Source organism: Chelonoidis abingdonii, chromosome 13 (assembly GCF_003597395.2).
Source record: "Chelonoidis abingdonii isolate Lonesome George chromosome 13, CheloAbing_2.0, whole genome shotgun sequence".
NCBI lineage: Eukaryota > Metazoa > Chordata > Testudines > Testudinidae > Chelonoidis > Chelonoidis abingdonii.
Genome location: NC_133781.1, coordinates 18,611,992 through 18,639,746, shown reverse-complemented (window position 1 = coordinate 18,639,746; position 27,755 = coordinate 18,611,992). Strand labels below are relative to the sequence as shown.

The 27,755-nt window shown below is 48.0% G+C and overlaps 1 protein-coding gene across 3 annotated transcripts in view; it reads right to left on the bottom strand.

The window, feature by feature from the left end:
• Window positions 1–314: 314 nt before the first annotated feature.
• The window catches only part of HID1 (HID1 domain containing), a 44,266-nt gene continuing 16,825 nt past the window's right edge, over window positions 315–27,755 (bottom strand). The window contains exons 1-17 of one of the 3 annotated variants that reach the window (XM_032785068.2): window positions 26,120–26,227; window positions 25,316–25,429; window positions 19,847–19,953; window positions 18,728–18,844; window positions 16,887–17,109; window positions 16,083–16,139; window positions 15,834–15,974; window positions 14,747–14,837; window positions 14,021–14,172; window positions 12,577–12,655; window positions 11,647–11,811; window positions 9,546–9,773; window positions 8,141–8,307; window positions 4,376–4,456; window positions 3,821–3,912; window positions 3,208–3,366; window positions 315–2,704 (exon numbers count right to left, since the gene is read on the bottom strand). In XM_032785068.2, coding sequence (XP_032640959.1) covers window positions 2,641–2,704; window positions 3,208–3,366; window positions 3,821–3,912; window positions 4,376–4,456; window positions 8,141–8,307; window positions 9,546–9,773; window positions 11,647–11,811; window positions 12,577–12,655; window positions 14,021–14,172; window positions 14,747–14,837; window positions 15,834–15,974; window positions 16,083–16,139; window positions 16,887–17,109; window positions 18,728–18,844; window positions 19,847–19,953; window positions 25,316–25,429; window positions 26,120–26,206 — 2,124 coding nt within the window. In that variant the 5' untranslated portion in view covers window positions 26,207–26,227 and the 3' untranslated portion in view covers window positions 315–2,640. Of the gene's footprint in view, window positions 2,705–3,207; window positions 3,367–3,820; window positions 3,913–4,375; window positions 4,457–8,140; window positions 8,308–9,545; window positions 9,774–11,646; window positions 11,812–12,576; window positions 12,656–14,020; window positions 14,173–14,746; window positions 14,838–15,833; window positions 15,975–16,082; window positions 16,140–16,886; window positions 17,110–18,727; window positions 18,845–19,846; window positions 19,954–25,315; window positions 25,430–26,119; window positions 26,228–27,755 lie in introns of those variants that run through there. The other 2 variants (XM_032785066.2, XM_032785067.2) reach the window with 2 other exon arrangements.

Sequence of the window (27,755 nt, the reverse complement as noted above, 5' to 3'; positions counted from 1 at the left end):
CTCAAGGTCCTTTCTAGCCCTATATTTCATTAATTCTATGTACTCATTATTCATATAAGTATCCAATCCTTTGTTGGAATCCTGTGACGCCCTTGGCCTCAGTCATTTTAACAGGCTCTACTCGCAGCATATCAAAAGCCACGAATGCACAGGTCAGGTAAGTTTACCAGAGATAACGAGGTGGTAAGCCACCCATTGCAAAGGAAACCAGGACACCATATCCTCCAGTCACATAAATCATGCAATAGGCCCCCAGAAGTAACTCAAACAAGATGATAAACCCCCTCTGGGACAGACAGAGTCAAAGCAGGTGCCATGTTTAAGATACTTTTTATATCTCTATAGGTGAGCAAATAGTTTACAGTGCAATTTGATTTTCATGGAACAAAGACTGAACTTGAAACATCAAGGAACATGAACTTGAAACATCAAGGAACGTAAAACTGCAGAGGAATTCACAAAGGAATAGAAGATACACAAAGCAAACTGAAAGGACGGAAGATACCACAAAACCAGTGTGCGTGACAGGGGCAGGGGAAAAGCAAGCGTCTGGGACACAAGAAATCCCTTGTCCAGCTGTGAGGTGCAGGTGCAGTACAATCAGATGTCAGCCCATCACTAGGGCTCCATCAGTCACATTCTTCCAATGAGACATATTCCAAGCAAAATATAGACTTCAATCTGTAAATGTCTGTATACAGATGGGGGAGGTGGAGGATGGAAATGATGACAAAATGCATTGGGAGTGGAGAGAAAAAAAGATTCCCTTCATCTATCCCTTGTCCTTCAAGGATATTCCAGACTATACTCCAGTACCAGACTGGGCTGGGGGGTTTAGTCCCGTTCCAGCACCACAGGAGGGGGACTGCTTTGATACTAAATCAGTGAGCTGCCCAAATTAAACCAAACAGAGGGCTACTGCCCAGTGGCTGCCCATACCACAGCATGGACCTCCTCATAAGGGGAAGAACTACAGGGTGGCTGCCCCCATAACACAGCTGCCCCCTGCATAGGGGTAAGGAGAATGGTTTACATGGAGTCATCTACAGCAGTGGTTCTAAAGCTAGGGATCAAGAATGGCTGTCCTTGGCGGTCTGCAGAATGAAACATTAAGGACTAAGCAGTAGGAGTTAGAACTTGGTCGATGAGAGGATCCTCCTTTTCCTGTGGTCCATGTCTGCAACATGAAGACCTTCCAGGGGAACAGGAACACCTCTGGCTCATGTCTTAATCTACAGAACTGCAACCCTACACTGCTGCATCAAGCATGGCACCACAATATCTTGTGACTGAGGCAGATGATCTCCCAATATCCCTGCAAACCATAGGTTCCCACACATACCATGCCTGGGATCCAATACAGTCTAGCTTTTTTAAACCAGAAGCCATTAAGGCCTTCTGAAGGATCCAACTTCAGCCCAGCAGTCACTCCCACCAGTGTCTAGCTGCTTTTCTCCTGCTGCCTTCAATATGCTGCTTAAGACTTCCCTGAGACCTTCCTTCAACCCCCTGCCCTGAAAAAGCAATGTACAACTGATCCCTTCCACCATTCCCCACATGCCGTGAGAACGTGCCCAGCAAGGAAGGTGGGATATCGCTTTTTCCAAGGCTGGACAATGCTGCCTTCAATTAATCTCCTTCAGTCAATGGAAAACGGCTGCTGGAGGGCAACACAAACTGTTCCTTTCTCCTTGCAAGGAAAAGCCTGCTGATGCCTCTGGGTCCAGGCCTTTCCTCCCAGCCTTTGCACTGACCCCCTTAGTCTGAGGAAGGTATTCAAAGTGGCTTTAGACACATACACTCTGGTCATTTAAAGAGCCCATCTCTAAGGGCACAGCATCATTCCAGGACTGCAAACCTCCAGGGCAGTGAGTGACAGAGTGGGGAAGAAGGGGAAACGGCCGAGCTTTGGACTTTGCATTGAAGCATTGGCTTACAGCAACCAAAGGGGAAGGAAAGAGGGACCCAAAACACAGACATGAAGTGGATGAACAAATAGATTCCCTTTAGCATTCCCTTTTCATTCAGCTGGTAAATAAAGATCCTCCAGCCCGGCTATGGACAGTGAGGAGAGGCAGCAGCAAGATGACCTGCAACCTGACGGAGTCTTGGAATAAATTCTTTGGAAAGAACCACAAAAACGATGTATTTCTACAATTAAAAAAAAACAACACACACCACCCGCAGCAGCAGCAGCTTCCCTCATTGACCCAGTTTAACTCTTTACATTCAGAGTCTTTTAATCAAATGCTGACTCTGACCAGGGGGTGAGGGAGCGGAAGTCATAGCCTCCAGCTGGTCAGGTTCAGGTTTGTCTCCAGACTGAAGCCAGGAGTGAGAGAATGACAGAAGAGCTAAGAATGGTCTGGTTTCCAGTGCAACAACCACAATGGACACTTCTTAGGCATCTTTCACTCAGGGTTCCTGGGGAGGGATAGGAAGGGAGGCAGGCTTAGGGGCCAGTATCTCTGCGCAGATCCTGATTAAAGCTTAAAATGACAGGTAGGTAAATGGAAGTGATTGTCCCTTTGGTCTCTCAGCTGGCTGTGAAATGCAGGAATAGCTGTAATGGAGCAATGCACAGCGAGGTCCTTGTTTCCAGTGTTTCTCTCTTATCAGAGGTAAGTGCCTTCTTTCATCTTAGACTCGCTGAATTTCAAATAGCTTCACATCCGTGTCATACCAGATGGGGGGATCCACATTCCTGGAAGAGAAAAAGACGGTCACACCACTTACTATGAAACAAGCTAATGTTAATGGCACTCAAATCTTGCCAGCTGGGATAACAAGAACTGAGACATTTATCGCTTGGCAATGAGGAGAATGCAACAGCTGTGAGCTCCCGCAAAGTCGGGGCTCCTGGCCTAATGCCCTGCAGCATCTCCTCTGAGCGGAGGCAGGGACAGGAGGAGCTGCAAGACCCCAGGCAGGCAGCACTCCTCCATCATTTCCCTGCAATACCTCCTGCTTGGAGATGCAGGCACTGGAGCAGTTGTGCTCTTCCACTGCCAGCGTGTCTACGCTATTCCCTACAGCACACGCTGCTGGAAAAGGGGAAGTCACAGAGTAGCTGCAAGTTCTCCCAACACTGTACATCGGATAAGGGAGGGAGTGTCTAGGGCTGGCTGCTCTACAGACTAGGGATTTGCACCAAAACCTTGCTAGTGCTAGGAAAACATGGGCTAAGAACTCATCTAGCTGGTTTACCTTAAATAAATAACTCCCCACATGTAGGTTCGGAACCACATGGCAGTGCCCGAGTTAGCCTGGTATTTGCGGATCAGGATGGGGTGAGGGACAGGTAACAGTCCCACTAGAGTGCCATGCTGCAAGAACTTGAGGATTTCAGATTCATCTGTGAGGCCCCTGCAGAGAGAGGGAGAATGTGAGTGTCCAGGACATCGTCAATTGCCATTTGTGAAATTTGCTGCAGCAGAAAGTACTGACCCAGGCAAACACATACACGTCATGCATGACCAGATACACACACGCACATACACACCGTGGACTTGACTCCTGAGCTGCTCCCACTGAAAAGAGGAGATCGTGTAAATGACGAGATAAACAGTAAGCTTTGGGAGAGCTCTAGCACCTGGTATCTGCTGGAGTTGAAATCTAGCTGAATGTACCACCAGAGTAAAGAAATACATGAACTTGAATTAGTGGCCTGATTTCCTGGGCTTTAAGCATACACTCAAGTCCATCCCTGGTTAAATCCTAGATTGTCTCCCAGACGACATCATAGCCTTTAGCCTCTCACAATCAACCTCCAGTCAAACCCCTGCAGCCTCCCAATTATTACATAAGACAACACACTTACTTATCAATGCAGATCTTCTCCACCTGGGGAACCAGCACCTGTAAGAGCCGCATGATTGTCTGCAGAGGCAGCTTCGATTTCCAAGACAGCACCTGTGGGTGAAAACCCCCCAACGAGGAGATCAGTGCCCCATGGAGAAGGATCTGAACAGCTCACAGGTTATGTTAGTGCTTAGCATTTCAAGTATCTCTGCTTACAGTATGTTGAGTATTCAGATCTGGAAGTCCCTGAAGAGGGATGTGTAACTAGTGGGATAAACAGCAAGTCAGTGGGAATCTCTGAAGAGGGATCTGTCCACACTTAGAGTCTCTCTCTAAGGCCTATCACATTAGTACAGAAGCCTGGATATGCACCAATAGCCTGACCTAAAGCTCACTCTATGGGAGTCATTCCCCTGGCTTTGGATCAGGCCCCAAATCAGTGGAAATCTCTGCAGAGAGATTCATCTGCAGCAGTATCCTCAGCGCAGCTGGGACATCCTAGCTTTAGAAACAGGAGTTCTATCCCAATCCCAATTCCCTTCCTCGGGCATTTCCCCATCCCAGCTCCTCTCACCCAGTCAGATGTTGGCATCCACTGCCCGCTCAAGGATGCACTGGACAGACGCCTTCGATCCCGTTTGGGCTGCGATGCCTCCTATTAATATATAATCAGAGTCAGTATGAGCACGGAATAGTTAGCAGTATCGGTTTTCTGCTGAACACCATCTCTTCCTCCTGGCCACCCTGGAGAATCACTATGCAAAGCAGTCTGGCCAGGTCCTCTAGGAAAAGGTACCACCACCAGCATTTCATTACCCACTGTTCGGTCTAATGCACTAGCCTTTAACTGTGAAATGGCCTGGGTTCAAAGAGAGATTAGCCAGCGGTGAAATTGAGGAAGTGGCAAGGTTACAACTCTGGACACAAACCTTGATGCTGCTGCTGCTAAGCCCATGAGCACTGAAATAGTTACGGGGACCTATATGAGGGGGAAAGTGAGTTTGGGCCTGTGTTTTGCTTCTTTCTGATATGGAAAGAAGGTCTGAGTCATACAGGGATTAAACAAACAAAAGAGAAGCCAAAGCTTTCCAAAGCAACTAGCGATTTGGGGGTGTTGCCATTTGTTGTTGCCCAACTTGAAACACCTTAACAGGGCCCAATTTTCTGAGACTGAGTTAGCAGCCCTTTGTGAAAAACAAGCCAGGCCTCTTTAGGGTGTCCTCAGAGAGAAACCAAAACACAGGCCCTAAAAATCACTAGTCACTTTTGAGAGCCTTGGCCAAAGCGTTTTAAATAGTCTGATTACAAATCTCTTCCCCTCTCATCTACTCTAGTTTTATACCCTCAAAACTAGTGCTGTCATAATCCTCCGAGTTCTGTGGTCACTCAAGAGTCTGCCATGTTTTCCTAGAAGACTAGACCAGAATATCTCTCATTCAAAAAGCTGGAAAAACACTCCCTTTATAAAATCATTTCAGACCTTCTTTGTACAGGGTAAAAAGGAGCCAAAGCGTCAACACTCCCTATTGAGTTTAATGAAACCAGTTCTCACTTCCTAAGGTCATTGTCTCATCTATAGTTGCAGAGGCAGTAAGCCAGCTCTGCGTGGGTTCCTGCAGGTCATCTTCACAACCAGAATCCCAGAAGTGCTGGTACTTATGAAAGGCTTGCTTCCGCTGCAGAGAGAATGTCACTGATCCTCCACAGAGGTGTGATCATGCATACAGCTTATTCCACAAAACCCTGGCAGATGAAGGCCTAGATTTGTCCTGCTGACTCTGACGGAACTACTTGTGTGCTTAAAGACAGGTACTTACTCAAGTAACCTGGTGACTCGGGGCCAAAACCAGCACCGCACCTTATAGGCTGAGGGCATCAGGAGGGTCAGGAAAACAAGTCGGGGAAATCTCAATTCTCTGGAATTCTATTTATCCTGGTCTATTCAACATCTGAATGATAAGGCAGTTCTGCAATGTTTGCAGTTATAACATCCTTATGGTTCAGCTTCAGTATCCTGTTTCAATCAAGCTTCTAAAAATAAATTCATAAAAATACCTTTTTTAGCAGACCTGCCCAGGGGCCCCCTTCCTCTTTCTCTCTCTCTCATAGTCCTTCCCCACTTCCCGCCACCGCCTAGCAGCTGACTTGCTGCTGACATGTTTAGGGGACGTTGGATGGAATTATGCTGCAATATGTTAAACAAAGATGCTTTCGAGATGGTTCCCACTGATAAGAGGAGATCATTGCAGTAAGCTCAATGGAGTGGTTTAACTCAGTCAGTGTGGGCAGGAGATTGAACTTCACACTACTGGGCTAAGGATCTTGGGAGTGGGGGTGGAAGGAGGAAGAGCGTGGAAATAGCCAGTTTTGAAAAGGGACATGATTTATGCAAGTGTTCCCTGCTCACGTTGTTTAGATGGTCTGAACCAACTAGATCAATGTGGATCCATGGAGACAGGCATGTGCCTAAACTGAAGTACCATGTGACTGTACTGTTATAACCCCGACCCTTCCTCACCCCACCACTCCCTAGGTTTTGCTGCTCATCTCATCGAGTCTACTGTTTGGTCTCAGTCCTGCCAACACTTAGGTATGCACATAGTTACTCGCATGTGTAGGTGTCTGCAAGATTGGGCTCCATGGCCCCAGTCCTGCCTTTTGAGACACTTGATCAGACCCCCTAAGCCGGTATATAACTAAAGCCACAGAGTCATTAGAGGAGAAGGGGTCCCTTGCTCAGTGCATTAGACCGCAATGGTGCCTTTGAGTTGCTAAATCTTGTGATGCAGGAGTTGTTCAGCAGTAGGCAGCCAGCTGGCAAGGGAAAGGGAATTTGCGGCAGCTCAAGTGCAAATAAGCAGCAGCCTAGCCAGAGTTCCCCACGGTGGTCATTGGACTGGGTCCTATGCAACCGTCAAGGTGCCCATGTTGGAAGGTTTCACACATCTCCAAGTCCCGTCTCAAGCAGCCACGGGGATGAGGGGACAAGGGCCATGAATAACCTGTGATCTTTAAGGGAAATCTGTGACAAAGTTTCAGACTGAGAAAGCAGTTTACATTTCTGAAGGGAAAAGGGAAGAAACTGGATTTGTTTTAAAGGAGAGCTGAGATTAGCCTTGACAACTTCACTCCAAGCAGAGATTGCCTGTGTTTGAAAGAGCAGCCTGCACATTGCAATGCTGAGACAATCCAGGGCTACTGATCCATGACTAATTTCACTGCAACACATACATACCAAACCAAACCAGTGCCCGCTGCCCACTTCTGTTCTACACTGGGTGAATTTATATCTGTGCGATTGACCAGCCATTCCAAACAAGGCTCAGGGAACCAAGAGGAGAAGCTGGGGAAAGGTCACATATTGCACAAGGGATAGTGTTGCCCTCCAGTTGCCAGAGGTGCAATGTCCATAGGGATGCAAAACACCATGGTGGATCATGAATAGGAGAACCATGTTTTTCTCAAATGCAAAACAACACAAAATAAAATGAAAAACTATTAAAATGACATAAAACGAAAGTTCCACTGTGGCAGCTCCTGTACGCGGGGCTGGGCCCGGCTCTCTGCTCCAGACACTGCGATGTGGCACTGCCAGGTCACACCACCGAGAGTGGGGAGCCAGCCCCAGCCCTGCAGGACAGGAACTGCCACTACAGCATGAGTGTGGGGCGGTTTGCTCTACACCTCACCCCCCATAGTGCCTCACACCCCCAGGGGGCAGGACGCCAGGATAAAATGAAATGGCAAGAAATTCCTGAAAACTAAAATGAAAGATTATAACAAAACTTAGAAGAATTTCCTGTTCTAGGAACGAGTGCTTACGCAGAGCCATGTCTATAAACATGCATTCCCTATCAGGGAGAGGGCCCATATGACAGCACATGAGGTGTGCCCTGAGAAAGAGCCTCAGGGTTTGCAGTATTGCACGGAAAGGGCTGGCTGAAGAATTAATGGCATGCAATAAAAGGGCAGACTAGCTCTGCTGGAACTGGAATAGTGCAGCTTGGTGGTTCTTGATGGGAAAGTAGCAGGACAACTCTGTGACAAAGGCCTGGGAGTCCAGCACTACGGAGATTCACAGAGTGTGAAGTGTCTCCTTAGCACAAACAGTGGAACTGCTGCTGCGTTAGATGAAAGTCTCAGTCAAGCCCTGTAGGGAGAGAAGGCAAGGCTGACAGCTTCTGTGCCACAATATCCTTGGGCTACGAGTGTTTTTAAATTCTACAGCTTGCAATCTGCTTTAGGACCATAGACTTTATCCCTTGGACGAAGGCCATCCTGTCAAGGCCTCTCCTTTGGGGTTCATAGACTTTCACCCATTCGGTGCTGTTTTACAGACCTTTCCATGCAGAAGAGGAGCACAGGGCCTTACCCCGCTCCAGGACTCTGTGTCACTAATGACCGCAGTTGGGCTACCCTCCGAAGGAGACTGTGAAGACTCTGGCTCTAGGGAGCGCATGGTCCCGTCTTCTGATACCTGCGATTTTTCTGTGAGCTTGTCAATGCCTGAATTCAGAGAGAGAGTTAGAAAGTCTAAGCAAGAGCTCTGAAGTCGCCTAACCTTCAGGTCCTACAAAAACAAATTCCCTGCACTTCTGTTTCCATCTGAAATGCTCTCCTTTTACCTATATGGGGTGAGGGTTATGGCAAAGGAGTGACTGTGTCTACAGGAGCGAGAGTCACTGGTATAACATCAGGCGTGAATCCAAACCGATAAACTGGTGAATGGAGGCTCCACACAGCCTAAGAGTGGCTTATTTCAGTTTAGTTAAACCCATTCCTAAGTGAATTAGACTAAACTGCATCGAGCCACTCTTACCCTGAGAAAAGTGTGCCCACAGCTTTCTGCCCCATTAGAACATAAGAACGGCCATACTGAGTCAGACCAAAGGTCCACCTAGCCCAGTATCCTGTCTACCGACAGTGGCCAATGCCAGGTGCCCCAGAAGAAATGAATAGAACAGGTAATCATCAAGTGATCCATCCCCTGTTGCCCATTCCCAGCTTTTGACAAGCAGAGGCTAGGGACACCATCCCTACCCATCCTGGCTAATAGCCATTGATGGAGCTATCCTCCATGAACTTATCTAGTGCTTTATTAAACCCTGTTATACTCTTGGCCTTCACAACATCCTCTGGCAAGGAGTTCCACTGGTTGTTTGTCCATTGTGTGAAGAAATACTTCCTTTTGTTTGTTTTAAATCTGCTGCCTATTAATTTCAATACCACTTCCTTATTTACTTCCTCCACACCAGTCATGATTATATAGACCTCTATCATATCCCCTTTAGTCCTCTCTTTTCCTAGCTGAAAAGTCCCAGTCTTATTAATCTCTCCTCATATGGAAGCTGTTCCATACCCCTAATCATTTTTGTTTCCCCTTTCTGAACGTTTTCAGATTCCAATATCTCTTGTCTGAGATGGGGAGACCACATTTGATTGCAGTATTTAAGACGGGGGCGTACCATTAATTTATATAAAGGCAACACAATATTTTCTGTCTTATCTGTCCCTTTCATGATGATCCCCAACATTCTCTTAGCTTTTTTGACTGTCGCTGCACATTGAGCAGATGTTAATCATTTTTAAACCAATATAGTTACACTGGTGCAACTTGCTCCCATAGACAAGCCCTTAGACTTTTCCAAAACCCAGGCGAAGGCTGAGTCCTGGCCACATCTTGCAGAGAAGGCCTCTAGACCCTCCTCACCAAACCCCCACTGTAAAAGTGAGCCAAGGCTGACCTGGAGTTGCCACCAGACTAGTCTTCAGTGTCCCTGGCTCAGCAGGAGCAGCAGGGCGGGACCCTTCCATGGAGAGCCCATCTTGGGAGTTGGTGCGAGAAATAGGCTCTGGAGTCTTCTTCTTGCGCTGCAGAGCTTTCTGGATGGACTGAGCATCCGTGGGCAAGTTGGCCAGCTGGTGAAACACATTCCGCTTGCGGATGATGGCGTAGACCAAGTTGGAGTTCCCTGGGAATCACAGCAACAAAATGAGCAGAGAAAAGGTTCCAAGATCTCTAACTTGATCTACCACCAGGAACTTGGGCATCCCAAAGGGAACACAGTAACCTAACGTGCATTAGCAGGGCACCTGACAGTTCAGAAAGCCTCACCTCCACCAATAAAGGCAACCTGCAAAAGAGGAAAACTGCACATAAAGATCTGAGAAATTCAGATCCTGTCTAGGCTGGAAGACACCATGATTAATTATAAGGTTATGTTATGGAAATCATGGATTCGGTGACTTCCAGAGACCTCCATGACATTTTTAGCTTCAGCCCCAGAGTGGTGGGGGCAGAGCTGTCAGCTGGTGATGGGCACCTGGAGCCCCCAGCCACCATGGGCAGAGGCAGGGGCATTCCGAGCTCTGAGCCACCATGGGTGGTAGGGACTCTGGAGCCATCAACTACTAGGGCTGCAGTGGGGACCCTGGAGCTGACAGTTGCTGGGGCTTCAGCAGGGACCTCAGAGCCATCAGCCGCTGTGACAGTGGGTGCTGGACTCACACCACTGCAACAGGGCTCAGGTTCTCTTCCTCCCACAGGGCTCAGGCTTCAGTCATCCCCCCTCAGACTCCCCTCTATTATTTTTAGTAAAAGTCACAGACAGGTCATGGGTTTCAGTGAATTTTTGTTTATTGCCCGCAACCTGTCCGTGACTTTTAATAAAAATAACTGGGACACAATCTTTATCTTCACTGTGACGATTAGAGAACTAGTGAAATGAGGACATCACAAGAGTCAAGAAAGTGACATTTCAATAACTGAGAGCAGAAGGGATTTTTGATCAGACTGTTTAAAACTGTTTTCTGTTAACACAAATTTAATTCAAGTGCCTAGTTAACATTTTCGAGAAAGGATGTCTTTGTTAATGACCCCACATTCTCCCTCTTCGATTAGGAGCTCACAACATGTGACCTACAAAAAAAAACAAAAAACACCAAAAAAATCCAAAAACCACAGGGAGGACCAGAGTCAAGATGCCTGATATTCCCAAGGGGAAAATAAAACAATTAAAAAGAAGAAACACACATACACCCACATCCCCATCATGGACTGTTTTTACCCACCACAAAGCACTATAAAAGGGCACATCTCCATCAGTTAAAACAGTCACTTGTAGAAAAATGGCACTCCCTTTTCTAGTTCTTTTTTATTTTTGAAATCACTGCACTAACTCCGAACAGGAGAGTCCAGGAGCCCCAGGAGGCTGTCAGACCCCATTCCATTTCTGCATAAGTCAGAATGGGGGACCGGGCTGGAACTCGTTCAGTAAATATTCAACCTCCTCCAAGCAATGAGGAGTTTCTCCTCTAACTGAGGAACATTTCAAACACCTGGAGCTGCAGAGCTAGGAGGCACATTTAAAAACTCAACAAAAAAGTGAGAGGCTGTTTTCCTTCCTCCCCTACAAAGCTGAATAATTTAAGCAGTTTGATTCCATCACTAAGCCATGTTTCTGGGTATTCCCACCCCCCTGACACACACTCACTGTACCCATCATTTGTGTCTCACACTTCAAGAGAGGTATCCTGCTCACCCTATCATCCATCTCAGGCCCTGTCTGTACAGGGGGGTTTCTTTGTACTGTTAAATAGCAAAGCCCCATTTTGCACCAATGTGGTGTGTCAACATTAGGGCTTGGCACCAGAGTAGCTACATCAGTGCAAACTTCTCTAATCTAGACAAGCCCGCTGCTAGCTGGTTTCTGCACCATCTTTCTTGGGCAAAGGAGAGTGAACAGTTTATATCTCAGACCAACATTTTCTCTGAAATTCCTCCCCAGGCATCTTGGGCTGAGACAGCAGAACAAAGTCAGGGCTGGCTCACCTTTAGCCACTTACCATCAAACTGGTACTGGATGATGTTATTGAAAACCTCCAGCAGGAAGAAGATGAGATGGTGGTTCTGGACCATGGAGAAGAGGAACCAGGTGGTGGAAAAGGCCTCCAGGAGGTGCAGCAGCTTGTTGGCAGCAACCATGGAAAGAGATTTCAGGTAGGGAGACACTACGGGAAGGGAAAAGGGAGGAATGGGCAGAATGGAGAGAGAAGGCTGATCAGCAGGAGCAGGTTAATTGGTAAGAAAGTCCCGTTGTAAGCCCTCACTGATCTGCCCACATACTCCTTATTGACAAGTCTCATGGGATATAAGAGGGATGAACCCAACAGGGTCCTACAGAAATCACTCTAAAAACCTACAGAATTGAAGAGAGAGAGAGAGAGATTCTCTCTATAGGTTTTTTTTAAAAAAATCATCCTATAGAAGAGACATCATTGGCTATAATTCAGATCCAGATACAGTACCTTCATCGGAAAACCATTGGCGCCACCTGCTGAAGAAGAGTTAGTATTATACCTCTTCAGTCCTATCCCAAACACTTCATTTAGCTCTTTTTGCCCTTGTTCAAGTCACCCCTTTGGCTCCTTCTTCCCACCCTCCTCTACAGGGAAAGCTCCCAGGGGGAGGGGTCTAATTCAACAGCCATCCAACTCCAGCCAGCTCTCCTTCCACCCAGGCCCATTTCCACAGGTCCCTCTCCAGTGAAGTGGTGAATTTCCAGATCGGCTTTACCTCAAAAGCTGCACAGGCTAATCCTCCTGCAGCACCTTCCTGCCCTGACCACTGCTGCCACCTTCTATGCTGGCTACAGGTTAAACTGGAATAGCAAATGCTACCAAACATAGGCAAGTTAGGTTCCTACACTCAAATTACCAGGAAAACCCAGATCCCTCCCTCCAGAGGCTGCTTCACTCTGAGTCGGGGCTGCTTACCATTCACGATGATGGTGAGCAGGCAGTCGAAGAGGGGCTGCAGTCGCTGGTGCCCACTGGTTATGATCTTGTGAAAGACCTACAGCAAGGAAGGACTTGAGCAATGGGAGAGCCAGCACTGCTGCACTGTTGAAACAACTATCCCCACAAATACCAGTCCCACTCCCATGCTAATAGCTTCCTGACAACATTCATTCCTAGGCTGGGCCCGTGTACTCTGCAATTACACAGGCATGGAATGCAGCCCTTGCCGTAGACTTGTGCTCCAGGAGTCTAAGCTTTCATTTATACAGACTCCTTTCCAGCCCTTACGGTTAAGGGCATATTAAAAACAGAAACTGAGTGCAAGCTGATGCAGTGCCATCTTCCTGAAGTCTACAGACAACCCGAAATAAGAGAGGTGTGACCTGCCCTATTAATCTCAATAAGGTGTTAACCCTGAAACCTAGCGATGGCATTTAAACACCAATATGAGCTAACAATTTCACTGCCAATTTTAGCAGAAACATCCAGTTAATGTGCTTATCCCACAATCTCAAACTGATTCCCATGCCTCCCCAGGTGTCAAAAGCCTCAACTGCCCCCTAACCAGCTGAGAGAAACTTCAACTTGCCCCCCACCTGACTCCATTACAGTAATGCATTGTCAACACAAGAGTCTGCAGCCCACTGAAAATTTAGATGCAGTATAAAATAAATTGAATTTAATATAAATAAATAGCAAGGGGGACACTTTACTGGCTGGGTTATTCATTTTCATATTTCATTCAGTACAGGCCTCCATTTTTTAAGTCTACCTGAAGCTGCTGCAGAAACTCCTCTGTACTAGAGCACAACAGAAATCATGGGGCTTTGCAGCAGATTTCAGCCCCAGCTGCCAGAGTACACAGGCTTTGTTCACAGGCATTTCTATGATGCTCAGCACCTTATACACATCAATGAGTGAATTTAACCTCACAATAGCCCTATGAGGTGGAGGTAAGTGTTATTGTCTCTATTTTTACAGCTGGGGAAACTGAGGCACAGGGAAGTGAAATGACTTGTTCCAGGTCATTTGTTTTAAAACACAAGACCACCCTTCCCTTTCCTAAGGACCAGTTCTGCCCCAGTGGTACTAATCCCACCCCACCCCACCCCATCACTTCTTTGGGACGCCTGTCCACCTTTACATCAGTACCCTGCCCTTTGGAATAACCATCCTCTAGCAAAACCTCTCCTCTCATGCTCCGTGCAAGACTTATCCTCTCACTTAGTGGGATGCAAGGATCCCACTAATGCTCAGACACTTCAGTGACAGGCACCCAGGTCTTTCTGGCTCCTCACTGGCTAGCAGCCTATGGTGTACCAGCGTTCAGAGGGTAAAAACAGGAAGAGGATTGGTGAAGTGTGGCTGGATGAAGCAGGAGCTAGCAGAGGCAGGCGGTGCCAGCCAAAGCCATACTCACTATGATGAGAAGATCCGCGTGTGTCCCTGTGAAGACGGGGATGTCCATGGGCACTCGCACAGAGTACGGCTTGTTCAGACGGACACCAAAGTTACGTTCCCCACTGAGCAGCAGTAGGATGAAGACGCCAATGTGCATCAGTCCCACTCGAGCTGTAGAAAGAAGCACAATGCTGAAGCCAGCTGGCCGATGGAGAAGGAAGAGCAGGGAGAAGAGAAAAGAAAAAGAGCGAGACCAAAGGAGAAACCACAACGTAACCCAACTGCTCATACAGGGGCTCTGCATGGGAGGACCCTATCTCCATCTCCTGCAGCAGCACAGGAGGGCAAGGAAACCACCTACTGCCAGAAACTCCTGCTGCCTCCAGGAATGGAGCTGGAAGAGGAAGGTAACAAATCTCTCCTGCTTCCACCAGCCTGGGGTCCAGAACATTTCTGAGGTCGGCCCCAGAATACTGAAGGATTCGCATGGACCCATTTTTTCTCCATGGAATTCTTGTGTGAGGCTTAAAGTCTCTGAATTGCAGACACCTGCCCTCATTCTCCTCTCACTTACACCAGTTTAATCATAGTAATTTTAGTGGAGAAACCCCCGATTTACTGGGGGGGTGGGGATGAGAGCAGAAGTGGGACCCACTGTCTGTCTGTCTCTCCAGAGGGATCAGGGACACCCTTCCAGACTTGAATCTGCAGACCAAGGCTTTGGAACAACGGATATAGAACTTACATTGATCTGCTCTGGCATCGTTGAGAAAGTAGAGGATCGGAACCAGGATGTCAAGCACATCGCTGCTCTTCAGCACGAAGAAGAGGAATTTCTGAAAGAGAGGGAAGGAGGTAAGATGATCTCAGACGGGTTCTGTTTTCTGCAGAAACTGTGCTGTAGGAGATCCTGGTATCAGCCCTGACAAGTCAGTCAAAGGTGCTTTCACATCCTAGCTAGAAAAAGGAGACCGACACCCAGACCTGCATTTCCAGAAGTGGCTGTTAATTTCAGTTACCTAGGGCCTGATTTTCAGAGGGACTGAGGATCTGTAGGTCCCACTGGGAGGCTCTATGTGTCTCAAGATGCGCACCTAAAATCTGAGGCATCTAAATCAGCGGCTGCTTTTTAAAATGTGACTCTTTAGTCGCTGATCCCAGCCACCAGTTAATGAGAAAGGAAAGGAACAGGGAAGCCTCTCTGCTGGGTCTAGCCATCCAGGCCTGCATGTGTCCTGCTTCTGGGGAAGCAATCCAGACCTCTGTCTCGTGGGGATTTAATCCTTTTATTTTTAAAATCTTTTTAGAATTTTTTCAAGCACTGCTCTGGGTTTCACCCTAGTCCTTGGTCAGAGGAGTCAGAGCCCAGCTGTCATAAGATCACCCTTAACCCCTCAAAGGGCCCAGCACAACAAGTCACATGTTCACATCTTCTTTCTCATCAGAGACCAATGCATCCAGAGCTCCATGGTTTATATAGCCACCACTAAGTGCTGGGCAGGGGCCAATGCAACCGGAGGTCATGCTTCATGTAATCACCCCTAGCAACTTTCCAGGTTTTAGCACAACCAGAGCTCCTTGTGTCACGTGATCACCCCTAACCTCTCAGCAGGGGCCAGCTCAACCAACCATGTACATCACATGCTCACCCCAAACGCTTGAAATTTCATTAGTCTAAAAAAGACCCATCTTTGGGCACAAGCTCGGGGCTCTCCAAAAACTGTCTGTTTTCTCAGGTCACCAAGCCCTTCTCCTATTTCTGTCCCCACCTCCTGGTTCCAACACTGGCTCATGTTTGTCTCCCTCCCCACACAATGCTAATTTATCTGTACCTTATTAAAGTCACAGAGTTTCCAGAAGAGAACAAGGAGTTCCTGATGGAATTGGATCTTCTTGGCTGAGTTTGGCAGGTAGGTCTGGACCAGTGGGTTCGAAAGCAGACGTGCCACTCCTTTGAGGATAAACTGGAAGTCCTGGGACACACAACCGAGAGGGTAAAGAAACATCAACGTGTGGTGGCCTGAGTTAGCCTAATATACAGGAAATCAATCAGGAAGAATCTTAATGAAGGAGCTCCTTACCTCCTCTCTGTGTATCCTAGACAAATAATTCACAAACAGGTTGTCTGGCCCTGGAGGCTGCATTAGAAGAAAATTTAAGAACCCCATATTAGTCACAGCATTCCCTTGGGAAGCCAAGCGTAAGCACACAGCAAGGGGATGCTCACCATCACCACCAGCCAAACCACCAACAACAACAGGGGCTGTGGGCTAGTGACACTCGCATCAGCTCTCGAATTGTCAGCTTCTCAGTGAGTGACCCGAATACTTCCATTTCTAAATGCCAGGAGACCAGATGGCTCAAGAGATTGGGAATGGGGTAAGGGACTTTCACCTACAAGCCACTGTGACCAACGTCATTCCCATTTGCTGGCTGTTCAGTGGCCTATGGGAAATAGGTTGGACTGTGTCAGACTGGGCCCCAGTAGATAAGTGTCCACAGCATAAACCCCACCTCACTTGGCCCCAGAGAGGAGCAGAGGCGCCAAACAGGTGGTGGAGAGGGACTGGACTTCTCTGTAGCCTTAAAGCGGGCCTCTTCAGGTCAGTATGGGGAGACCTGTACTGCCTGTGCTGTATATAAAGAGAGGACTGCAGCCTTCAGGGACTTGAGGCTGCCGGCATCACTCACCAGCATTACCCATCCACACACCTGCACTGTAGGATATGAGAAAGAGTGTCCTAGCTGGGACGAGACACAAGTGTGGGTCTAGAGAAGCCCTTGGTAGAGAGGAGGCAGCATCAGAAAGACCTAGAAAAAAGATCTGCTGCAAAGACACTAGAGACGGGGGGACAAGGGCGAGAGAGGAACCTGGTATAACTTACATCCACGTCATCCATGGCGGTGCTGGTAGTGGTGCCATCCACTGTGGGGTTTGAGCTGGTGGAGGTGTCATAGTCCAAAGTGACTATCAGCACCTGGGCCGCCTCCTCCACAAGGGGCTCCCGGTAGTCAGAGAAGAGCAGGTGGTTGTAGGGGATCCCGTAACCCACTGGGTCATAGGCACAGACGATATTCAAGAGCGAGGTGAAAAGCGGCAGTGCATGCCTGCAAGAGAACTCCAGAGACTCAGGCTACCTCTACACTACAAACTACTCCAGTATAACTTATCATGCACACCCCTGAGCAGCGTAAGTTACACTGACCTAAGGGCAGGTGTAGACAGCACTATGTCAGTGGGAGAGCTTCTCCCACCAACACAGCTACTGCCTCTCGCAGAGGCCGGAGTTATTAAACCAGTGGGAGAGTGTCTTCACCAGAAGTGCTACAGCAGTGCCACTGCAGCTGCTGTAGTGTAGACATAGCCTGAGAGAGAGGCCACAGAAGGTACTTACCCTGCACACTCAATACCCTGATCAATGTCCTTCCAAAAGGAAGCAGGCTTCCTATGCAAAGCACAACCACCAGCTTAGCTTGAGAATCTACAAAGTCATATTCAGGTGTGTGGGGTCGGGGAGGAGTCACTTATAACAGTATATACACAGCAGTCAGAATATGGGCCTCACAGACAGAGCATGGGTAAGACAGACAGGGCAGGCTCTCAATTTAAGTCCTTACTATGCAGGACATGGGGGCCATCCAGCTCAAAGATCTGGCAATGACTTACTGAGCCTTTCACCTCTACAGCAGATTATTGGTTCAAATCCACAGCAAATAAAAAGGTATTACTGACAGCTGTTTGGAAGCCTGTGTGCAATGGGTTTGGAGGTCTCAGTCTAGTTCCCAGAGATAAGTGTGTATAATCAATAAAAAACACCCCCCACCTCCACCCTCCGTTTGACAACTGGGTTGTCAATTTCAGCAGAGGCTGAAGATTTAATGGCCCACAGAAACTGATCTCCAGTCTGATTTCTAAATGGCCTCCCAGGTCAATGCTGTGGTGTTGGATGGTGGACTTTCACGGTGGTCCTGTCTGTGGGGGTTGCCTGTTCTGTGACCCAGTAAAGGACTTTAGCCTCCAAGGCTGTCAATTCAGCACCCTTCTCCAATTAAAGCAATAGACACACAAAACATAAGAAAGATGGCAGGACTCTCGAAGCACTCCAGACAGAGGGATGAAGCTGGACTCCTTCGACCTGTGAAATGCAGCATCAAACTAACAGCCAACTGTCATTTTGCTGATTGATAGTCACACAGGAGATTCATTGCTCAGCCAGTAGGGGACAGCATTCCCCTACAACCAAATGCAGCAAACCAGGCACTATACTCATTACAACTAACAAGGTGCCCATATTAACAAAGAGGGGAAGTGGGGAACCAAGGCAGGGAAAAAGACAAGCTAGTCATTGGAGACAGGCTTGAGAACCAAAGATGTTTGAGTCCTACCCACTCAGCTCTGCAACAGACTCCCACCAGGGTCTGGGGCAAGGCACATCACTGCTCTGTGCCTCAGTTTCTCCACTTGTAACACAGGGATAATACTGACCTATCTCACACTGGTGATTATGTGTAAGGTAGACGAAGTGAGCCAAGTATGGAGAAGGAGGTAGGGGAGAGAGTCACATGATGAGAATGTGACATGAAAACAGCCACAACCTGCCCAGCCTAGGGAAGAAAATTTAAGCCTGCTATGCCTCATAAACTATCCTGTGTACTGGGGAGATGAGCTGGGAGCAGAACTCATCCCGTTCCCCCACCCCAAAGCAGTGCCCTTTGTCCCTCTCACCTGTTCTCTGTGGAGCAAAAAAACTGTACCCAGGGATTGGCACTGCTGTTGTCCGAGGAGGGGGGGAGGTACATGGCCTCCGAGAAACATGTCAGCAAGAGTTTCAGCAGCTCTGTCCTGAAAAAGAAAAAGAAGGAGGACAAGTCCTGGAGTCCTTTGGGTAGCGAGTCCTCAGTTGCATCCTTGGACAGCTATTTCCAAGCCAGCTGGAAACACCCTTTTAAGACCTCAGACACACAACCACCATTCTCACCAGCAACAGACACTTAAGGGAGGCTCATCCTCAACAACAAAGAACCCTTGTTGGTGGGTCTGCGGTGAGTTGGGCCATTCAGCAGCTAACACACTGGAATCCAGGTAACTGCCCCCACCACACAGACCAGAACCTGCCCCTGCCCTCCATGCATCCCCACCAACTCCCCTCAGCAGCCCTACTCTGCAAAGGCCCCATGTTCCAGTCAACAGAGGCTGATTGTGGCTCCTTTCAGGACCTACCAAAGCCATGCTGTGCTACCCAGGGTGTGGGAGGTAGGGAGTTGAATGGGAAACCAGAGTGATGCAAGATGCTCCTCCTCCTCCTCCCCCAGCATGAGGAAACAGGTGCGTTACCTCTATCACACTCCCAGCGCCTACTGCAATGGGGAGCCCAGGGTCTGAGCTTGCAATCCCAACATGACAGTGTATTTTGCAGCCACTAGGTACTTCCCTGCTCTGTACTACAAGTTCTGTTGGTATAATAGGTAGTAATAAAGAGAAGCATTCCCAAAACAAGGAGCAAACCCATGTGGGAATCACAGATACTGGCAGGAGCATCATTCAAATAAACTGTGGGTGGAGGGGAGTTGTGTCACTACATAGAACATCATAGGTGATTATATCATATCCTGCACAGTCATAGAGGGTTGGGGGTAGAGGGGAGTGGAAGACAAACTTATGAAAAGTCTAGGGCATGGGCAAACCGAGCTCTGGTGGGACAACTGCACCCCCTTGCCCATAGCAAATGACAACCCTGGACTCCTGGGGAAGTGAATGAACAGATCCCAGCTCCACACGAATCTCCATCAGGGCCCCACCACACACAGCCTGAGCACATTGCCCTGCACCTCTGGACTGTCTTACCGGTTTAAATCATGGTTGTAGTTGGGCTGGGGGGAGTGAGCAAAGCCCACGCCAGCCTCCCAGATGTACTCACAGCTGTCAATAGAGTGGATATCTTCAGCTGTGTCCTGTGGAGAGGAGAGAGGTCAGAGCTCCGGCATGCAGAGGCTTGAGTCAACTGCCCACTGGGGAATACGGTAAGGTGCCTGCACTGGGGAAGCCATGGTGCTAATGAGTCAAAATATGTGTTACTCTTAATTGTTTGAAGTATTATCCCCTCCCCTATACACTCTCCCACCCTCTCGCCCCCCCTCCCAAAAAGGCCCAACAGCACACAGTCCAGCTTCCAGCACTGTTAGCTCCTTGGGGCAGGTACTGTCTTTTCACTATGTGCATGTACAGCACCTAGCACCCTGGGGCCCCAATCCCTGCTTGGGCCCCATAGGCCCTACCACAATACAAATAACATCACTATTACCCAAGCAACTTCTCCCCCTCTGGCAGCTCCTGGTATTGTTCCCAGCATGGCTCTACAGCCTCCGTCTTCCCCCACAGGCACTCTTGTAACACTAGGGGATGAACTCTGAGCCCCCTGGTAGCAGCCCTGGCTCATCGTTCTTTGCTGTAGCCAGGTATTTGTTCAGAACTGAATCCTCCACACAGGCACTTTGTGGAGACAAATAGACATTGAAAGCAGCATGTTTACTCTTCAGGAGCAGCCAGGGTAAAAGTGCCCAGATGAATACATTTACGTCAAAGGCTTTTGGCACATTTAAACTGTTCCTTTCAGTGTTTTAATTGATCAAATTCTCTGTGCTGCCTTATTCCTGGTCCACTCAGGAGCAGGAGTTCAGTTCACAGGACAACTCTTGCCTAATTACTGTGGATTCCCATAAGAACGGCCATACTGGCTCAGACCAAAGATCCATCTGTCCCAGCATCCCGTCTTCTGACAGTGGCCAATGCCAGGTGCTTCAGAGGAAATGAACAGAACAGGTAATCATCAAGTGATCCATTATGCAACATTCTCTCCCATACACCCAGGATTGCTCTCAGTATGGAGAAGTTCAAGTGCAATCACACCACCATCCCTTCATTCCCAACCACAAGCTCCCACAAAGCTAGCACACAGACACCTGCTCCTTCTGGGACTAGAGCAACTGCAAGCTCCCCGTGCCGTCACAGCTCCTGTACCACCCCTTCAGCATCTCCTGCTGACAGAGACTGGAACTCCCTTGCTGCCACAATTCCTGCATGACCCCTCACAACAACTCCTGCTGGGACTGGAACAGTCATGAGATCCCCTGCACATACACTCTCACGTGTGTGTGAATGTGAGAGAGAGAGAATTTCATCCCTGCCCTCTGATGATTAAACTGCAGTCATTTGGGGAGCTGAGCACAGGAGCCATATGCAGTGAGAGAGGCCACACCAACAACCAGCCAGCCATAAACAATTCTCCCCCCACTTAGGCCCAGTGGGGATCTAAACCCTGGGGGTTATTTCAGGCCTCTGCCTATTCATCTGAGTCCATGCTACACTGCATGCTGTTTAACATTTTGGGATGTTTTTAAATGATATTATTGCCCTATTACTGTCATCACTGTAACAAGAGAGAGCACAAAGTGCAAGTCATGGGTTCTTTGGAAACCCCCATCTCTCAGTGAATTTTGCAGTCATCACACACATCCTAGTTTGATGTGATGTTGATGCTCCTTCGCAGGTATATTTTTAAAGGAGGATTCCACTTTGCTGTCCTTACAGGCAGGGCCTGGAATAAATACTGCAGTTTTTAGAAAAAAATGTTCAACATGGGAGAGGCTAAAACCAAACATAATAGCCCAAGTCTGATTTCCAACGATGAAGAGCACCTATACATGCCTTTGAACTTCAGAGCACCTAGAGCTTCCATGAAGGTCAGGCCATCAGGCTTGCAGCTCAATTGCTGCGGACAATACAACTTTATGAAGAGGAAGCTGAGACTTGACAGGCTCCTTTTACTCACTTGAGTTACAATCCCAATGAAAGAGCCCTGCAGTTGTGCTAACACTGGGTTAATGCTGTCCCTGGTGTGTAACACATGCTGGTGAAAGGAACAAGATTCTAACGTTCTCCACTCTTGAGGGAACAATGGAAGAGTGTGTGTTTGCCAGGATGACTGCATTTTCTGCAGGGGTTGATCTGTAATGATGGAATAGCGCCAGCCATTCTAGCTGGTACTTACCCGGCCGTATCAGACCACCCGGCTATTGCTGCGCTTCACCCAGTCAGTACCAGGAAACTCAGCTCTGATCTCAGTAATGGTATCACAGGCCAATCATATAGGAGAGAAACTTCGTGTCATTATACATACTTGGCCTGCAGCTTGAAGTTAATCTCCTCCTTCATGCCACAGACTTTCTTTGCTATCCAGTGAGAAGAGGGGAGGGTTAGTAATTTTAGAGTTTTCTTACTCTGAAAACTTCCAAGATTGACCTGCAGAGAATTTAGGGGTTAACCCTTAAACATGCTGCCAGCCAGAGTTCAGAAGATCATTGCTGTTATTCCTCTGCATCCACAGCGTCAAGCAGAAGCAGACAATATTTCACAGAATTTCTATAGCACCTTCCACGTGAGGACCTCAGCACATTTTATAGACATCTAGTAATTTATAGTTCTTCTGTGGCATAGCCATTATCCCTACTTTACAGACAAGGCCTGGCTCTTCAGCTGCTGTAAATGAGTGCAGGTCCACTGATTTCAATGGAGTTTTGCTGATGTACACCAGTTGTGTGTCTGGAAGAGTGACTTGTCCAAGGGTCTGTGGCAGAGCCAAGACTAGAACCAAGGTCCCTGTCTCCCAGACCTACATCATCTTAGGCACATGATCATCATTCCTCCATTCAGGCAGTACTGAATCCAGAGACCATAAGCATGAGAATTTCTTCTATACCTTACTAGACTGCATTGATATTTCCTCAAAAAGCCAATATTAGATACCCCCAGCTGCATCTCAGAGTCAACAAGCTGCTCAGGTGCACCTTCAAGCCAAAATGAAGAGATATGCAAGTCAATTCCTCCCTTTTCAGAGTAGGGCTTCTTAGAAAAATCAAGGCTCATGGATCTCACCACTCTACTGACACTGACCCAGAAAATGAATTGACTGTCGTATCTAGTCTGATGGGGGAAGGAATAGGATCTTAGCAAGATCTATTACGTGAGCACAAACCAAGCAAGGCAGATATGATGCAATAACACCTTTTGTGATCTAGGAAGCGTGGAAAAGGTAGGGATTAAATTAATGAATTTAAGACCAACTAATTACAACAGTGTCTAACATTGGCCTCTAAGTCAAGGGCCTAATTCTAAGAGATGCTGAGTGCACCTAACTCCAGTGAAAGTCAGTGGTACCTCCTGGTATCTAGCATCTTTGAAAAATTAGGCTCCAAATGTGGAAGTGTATCGCACCAAGGTTCCAGCTGCTTCTACTACTCCAGTACCTCACATTCCACTCAGGAGTCCCTTATTTCAGCCTCATATTTACCTCCAATTCCAGAGGGGCCTGGCGGGATCACTTGGAATTTCATAGATTAATCTGATTTTAAAAGTTGAACCATGAGAATGAGGTTAAAAAAAATGTTATTGATACCAAAGAACTGAACCTCCCAGCACTGCATGTTGTCTAATGGTTAGGTATACAATTCCATTATTTCTGGATCCCATCTCTGGGAACCTTAGCAGTGGCTTCTAGCTGACTACTAGCCTGGGACAACACCAGGTTGATCTTTTAAGATATCACGATGGGTTGCTTTAATCAATGTCCCTTTACAACAAATGGATACCATGGAGCAAGTGCTGAGCACTGCAGAATGACAGAGAGGGCAGCTCCATTATTAGCCACAGCAAGTTCATATCACAGTGGCACACCATTCTGCTGCCTACAGCTGTGTAGAACAGCCCTGAGACCCTTTAGGATGACTTAGCAAGTGATACAGGAGCCTTTTCATCCCAGCCCATCTCATACAGATTTAGTCTCGGTTTTCCTGGATATCCTACTTCAGAGGTAGCTCTGAATTCCCAGCCACAACTGCATCTCTCTTTAACATGGCAACAGGGTCCATGGATACTATAGGTCCAGGTTGTAAGACTCCATCTTAATGGTAGATATGGTTGAGTTAGGATGGAGCATTACATGTGATTTATGAAGGCTGCTTGGATCATGCCTGCACACTGCAAGGCCAGATTTGTAATGCTCAGTGCTTATTTAGTGCTTCATGTTTTCAAAGTGCTGTACAAACATTAGCAAATGAAACCGTAATCTCCACAGGCTCTCTCATCTGCATCAAAGATAACAGCATCTGCAATTTGCTCCATTCGTCTGGCTTCTGACAAGATGACAATGCAGACATCAGTGGGGCAAAGTCTGAATGTCATAGTTGGGTAACATAATAATAATAATCCTTATATAAAGCTTTTCATCTTTAGATGTCAAAGTGCTTTACAATGAAGGTCAGTAGCATTATTGCCACACAGAACACATTGTGGAGGCGGAATGAAGGTTGCAGGCACAGATCAGTGGCCTTTCAAGAATGTTACAGTTCAAATAAAACTTCAAATGTTAGAAACCCAGGAAATACTATGTTTAGAAAGGAGTTCCTTTTGAAATCAGATCTCAACTTCAGAAACGTGGGGCTACTCACTAGATCTCAGCTAGGGAAGCCCAGGAAATGGCCTTTTACTTTTCAGAGGAATTTCTGTTACAAAGTGGCAAAGGTATGAGAAGACACTTGGCCGCTTGGGTGAGTGGCTCTATTTTTAGGTTGGTAGAATCAGGAACTCCTTATCCAATTCCATTTAATTTTTGTAGCATAATCCCACCTTAGCTCTAGATGTTGCTCACCAATTTGGACACCACTACAACTTTTTGTGGATTTCAGTGGAAGAGGCCTCAACCTCAAGCCTAGCTCAATTGTGTCATTGCTGGTGCTCCATGATCTAAGTTCTTATATTGCTCCCACCAACGTCATGTGTGAGCTCCTCTTGTTAAACAGGACAATGCTGCCCCGAGTAGGCTTATTTCAGACCACAGGGAAATACGTCACTGGCCACAGGGCAATAAACCAGTTAGGTTTTTCCTCAGAGCTCTTTACTAAGCAGCATGTTTCACAATTCATCCCTGTTATGTACCAGCACACTGGCGTTCTGTCCCGCCTCCCTCACAGAGTAACCAGGTTGATATGCCTTGTTAAGAACCATCTCCTCCTTTCTCAGAATTCATTCCATTTCAATTTTAACTGGGTGATCTTCAGCTTGGCACCTTTCCTCTGCAACTCATCAGCCCATACCCACCACGTGCAAGGGAAATGCTATCCAGCTTTACCCAGATGGACAGGAGGGAAACATAACCTGGACTGGTATAGAGAAAAGATGGCTGCCTTATTAGAAACTGAACCAAAGCCAGGCCCGCTGCTCAGCTACCTGGACCTAAATAGCATATCCCCCCCTGCTTACCACAGTGCTTTTCCGGTGGCTCTGGACAGTGAAATCTGGACAGAAGAGCAGATCTGCAATTGCCAGGAGCAATGACTCAGCCAGGGGCCGGGCATTTTCATCCTCTTCATCACCCTGAAAATGATAAATACGGTAGAATATTCTCAGCCCAAGCTTGAGAGTCAGTGCACAGTAATATTAATAGAACATGGCAGCAGGGGAAGGAGCACCTTCCCCAAGCGCAGGCAAGAAAGAGAGATGGGGCAGGGGAAAGGAAACAGGGAGAGGTAGGCAACCCACCCATAGGGAGCAGTGAGAAGCCACCCCTGAGAGCAGGCAGGTGGCAGATGTAGTCAGAGAGGGAGCAGTTTCAGTGAAGATGGGGCAATCAAACAGCTGTGGGAAGGAAAAGGACTCCAGGTCTAAAGATGAGGGGGGACATGGAGTTGCCTCTTTGGGCTTTGTTGGGGGTTACAAGAAGTCATCAGAGAGCTATTCGTCTGCTTGGGATCCTCCAGTTAATACAGAGGAAAGGAAATCATTTACCTAGAAGAGGGACCACAGCTGTCAAGGGAGCAAAGAGTCACCCCACTATGACCAGGCAGGTGATCAGATCATGTACAATGGGGAGCAGGGATTGGATTTATCTAGCAGGCAACAACAGCCTTTCAGAGCAGAGTAGCCTGTCCAGAACTGAGGGGCTGCTGTGGAGACAGGGCCCTAACACTCAGCTAGGAGGGTGTCTCAGTCAGCCATGGCAGAGCGAGCAGCTGCCTGCAGAGTGGATTTCTCTCTCTCTGGCATTCAAAGCAAACCCCAGCCTACCCAGAGACAGCTGCTAGCATCACACGTGGTTACTCCTCTGCAGCCGTTGCCAGGGGAACATCTCCAGTAAGCCACCAGCTCTGCCATTCAAAGAGCATCCCGGATGTCATGTCTTCCCTGGTACGGCTAAATCCAGGCTTCTGCCAGGAGGGGGCGAGGCAAAAAGGCAGCTTATCGGTGACAGCCAGGCCACCGTCAGTGCGCAGATACACAAAGTCCTTAAATAACAGCAGGCAAGCTGAAGGGAGATAATAGCCTGCACTGCATTGACGTCTTTTAATGCGACATTGGGGAGGCCAATAACAGGATCCCAGACGCAGGAACAAGGCCGGGGGTGGGGAGCCAGCAATCAGCAGAGACGCTTCTATTCCAGCTTTGAAATCAGAGATGAAACAGAGGAGCCTTGAGGTCAAAATGGATATAAAAAGGACAATCTGCACCACCTCAGCCTGGGATTCCAGACAAATCACCTCCCCACTGGGGGTATCTGCCCTGCAGGCAGCCGTGACTCAGACAAAACAGAACAAATCAGTAGGTCCCACCCATCCTGGAAACTGGAGAAGGCCCCTGGTTCCCATAGAGATCTCCAGAAGTCTCTTATCACCTCCACTAACTGTGGTCTGCCTCCTTCACCATCTCCTCCCCTTCCCCTAACCCCCAGAACTTATATCTTTCATCCACAACCCCCCGGGATCTTCCCTACTTCCAATCACAACCCCAACAAACTAGGGTCTAGCGTCCACTCCCTCCTCTCAAAACTGATATCTGCCACTTGTTCTGTCTCAGCCACGCAGAGACCACAGCCCCTTCCAGGTGGCATGCCTGGCCAGGAGGACAGTACTCGGGGTCCAGGTAAAGGGGCTTTCTCCACCACACGCTGATGACCTTCACCTCAGTGAAAAGTGGGGGACATGTTCACTTCTGTCCTCTCTGGTAGTGAGCCCAGCATCCCAGCAACTCCTCCCCACTCACCCTTCAGTTGAGAGGGTGGAGCCGCCCTTTAACATGCATTGGGGCTTCTCCCAAATTGGTGGGTGAGGTGGAGATGAGGTATGACTACTGGAACGAACTGCTGGCTTCCCCACAGTGTCCCGGCCTTGAACAAGGATCTGCTGCCTCACGCTCTGGCCAGCCTTATTCAGCCTTATTCATAAAGATTACATCAGTTTGAACTACTAAAACTACAGTGTTAGTTCATTCACCATTGAGGGGCTTTGACTCATTGGAGGGGCCCTAACGCAGTATGCATGAGGCACAAGCTGATGACAAATGGGCCAGGAGACGGCCAACTGCACAGTCAGTCTTTGTCATACTCACCCCCAACACTCCCAAGAAGCCAGAATGCCTAGGGTCAATCACTGATGGCCCAGGCAGCTTCTGAGTAAGGTGCAAATTCAGTTCCTAACAATGGCCTGGCTGTAACCCCACATGGAGCACATTGTGTTATCCTTCCCAAAGCAAGTCTAATCACCCAGCACATGCAGACTCACGCCCCCATAGGGGAGACTGGATCCCCAGACACCTGCCCAAACCCATAGCAGAGAAAAGGGGCATCAAACCTGCTTCCTCCTGCTGCCCAGAACTTCCCACTGAAGTGGCCATAGGCAAAAAAGATTAGACAGGACAGGCTGAGACA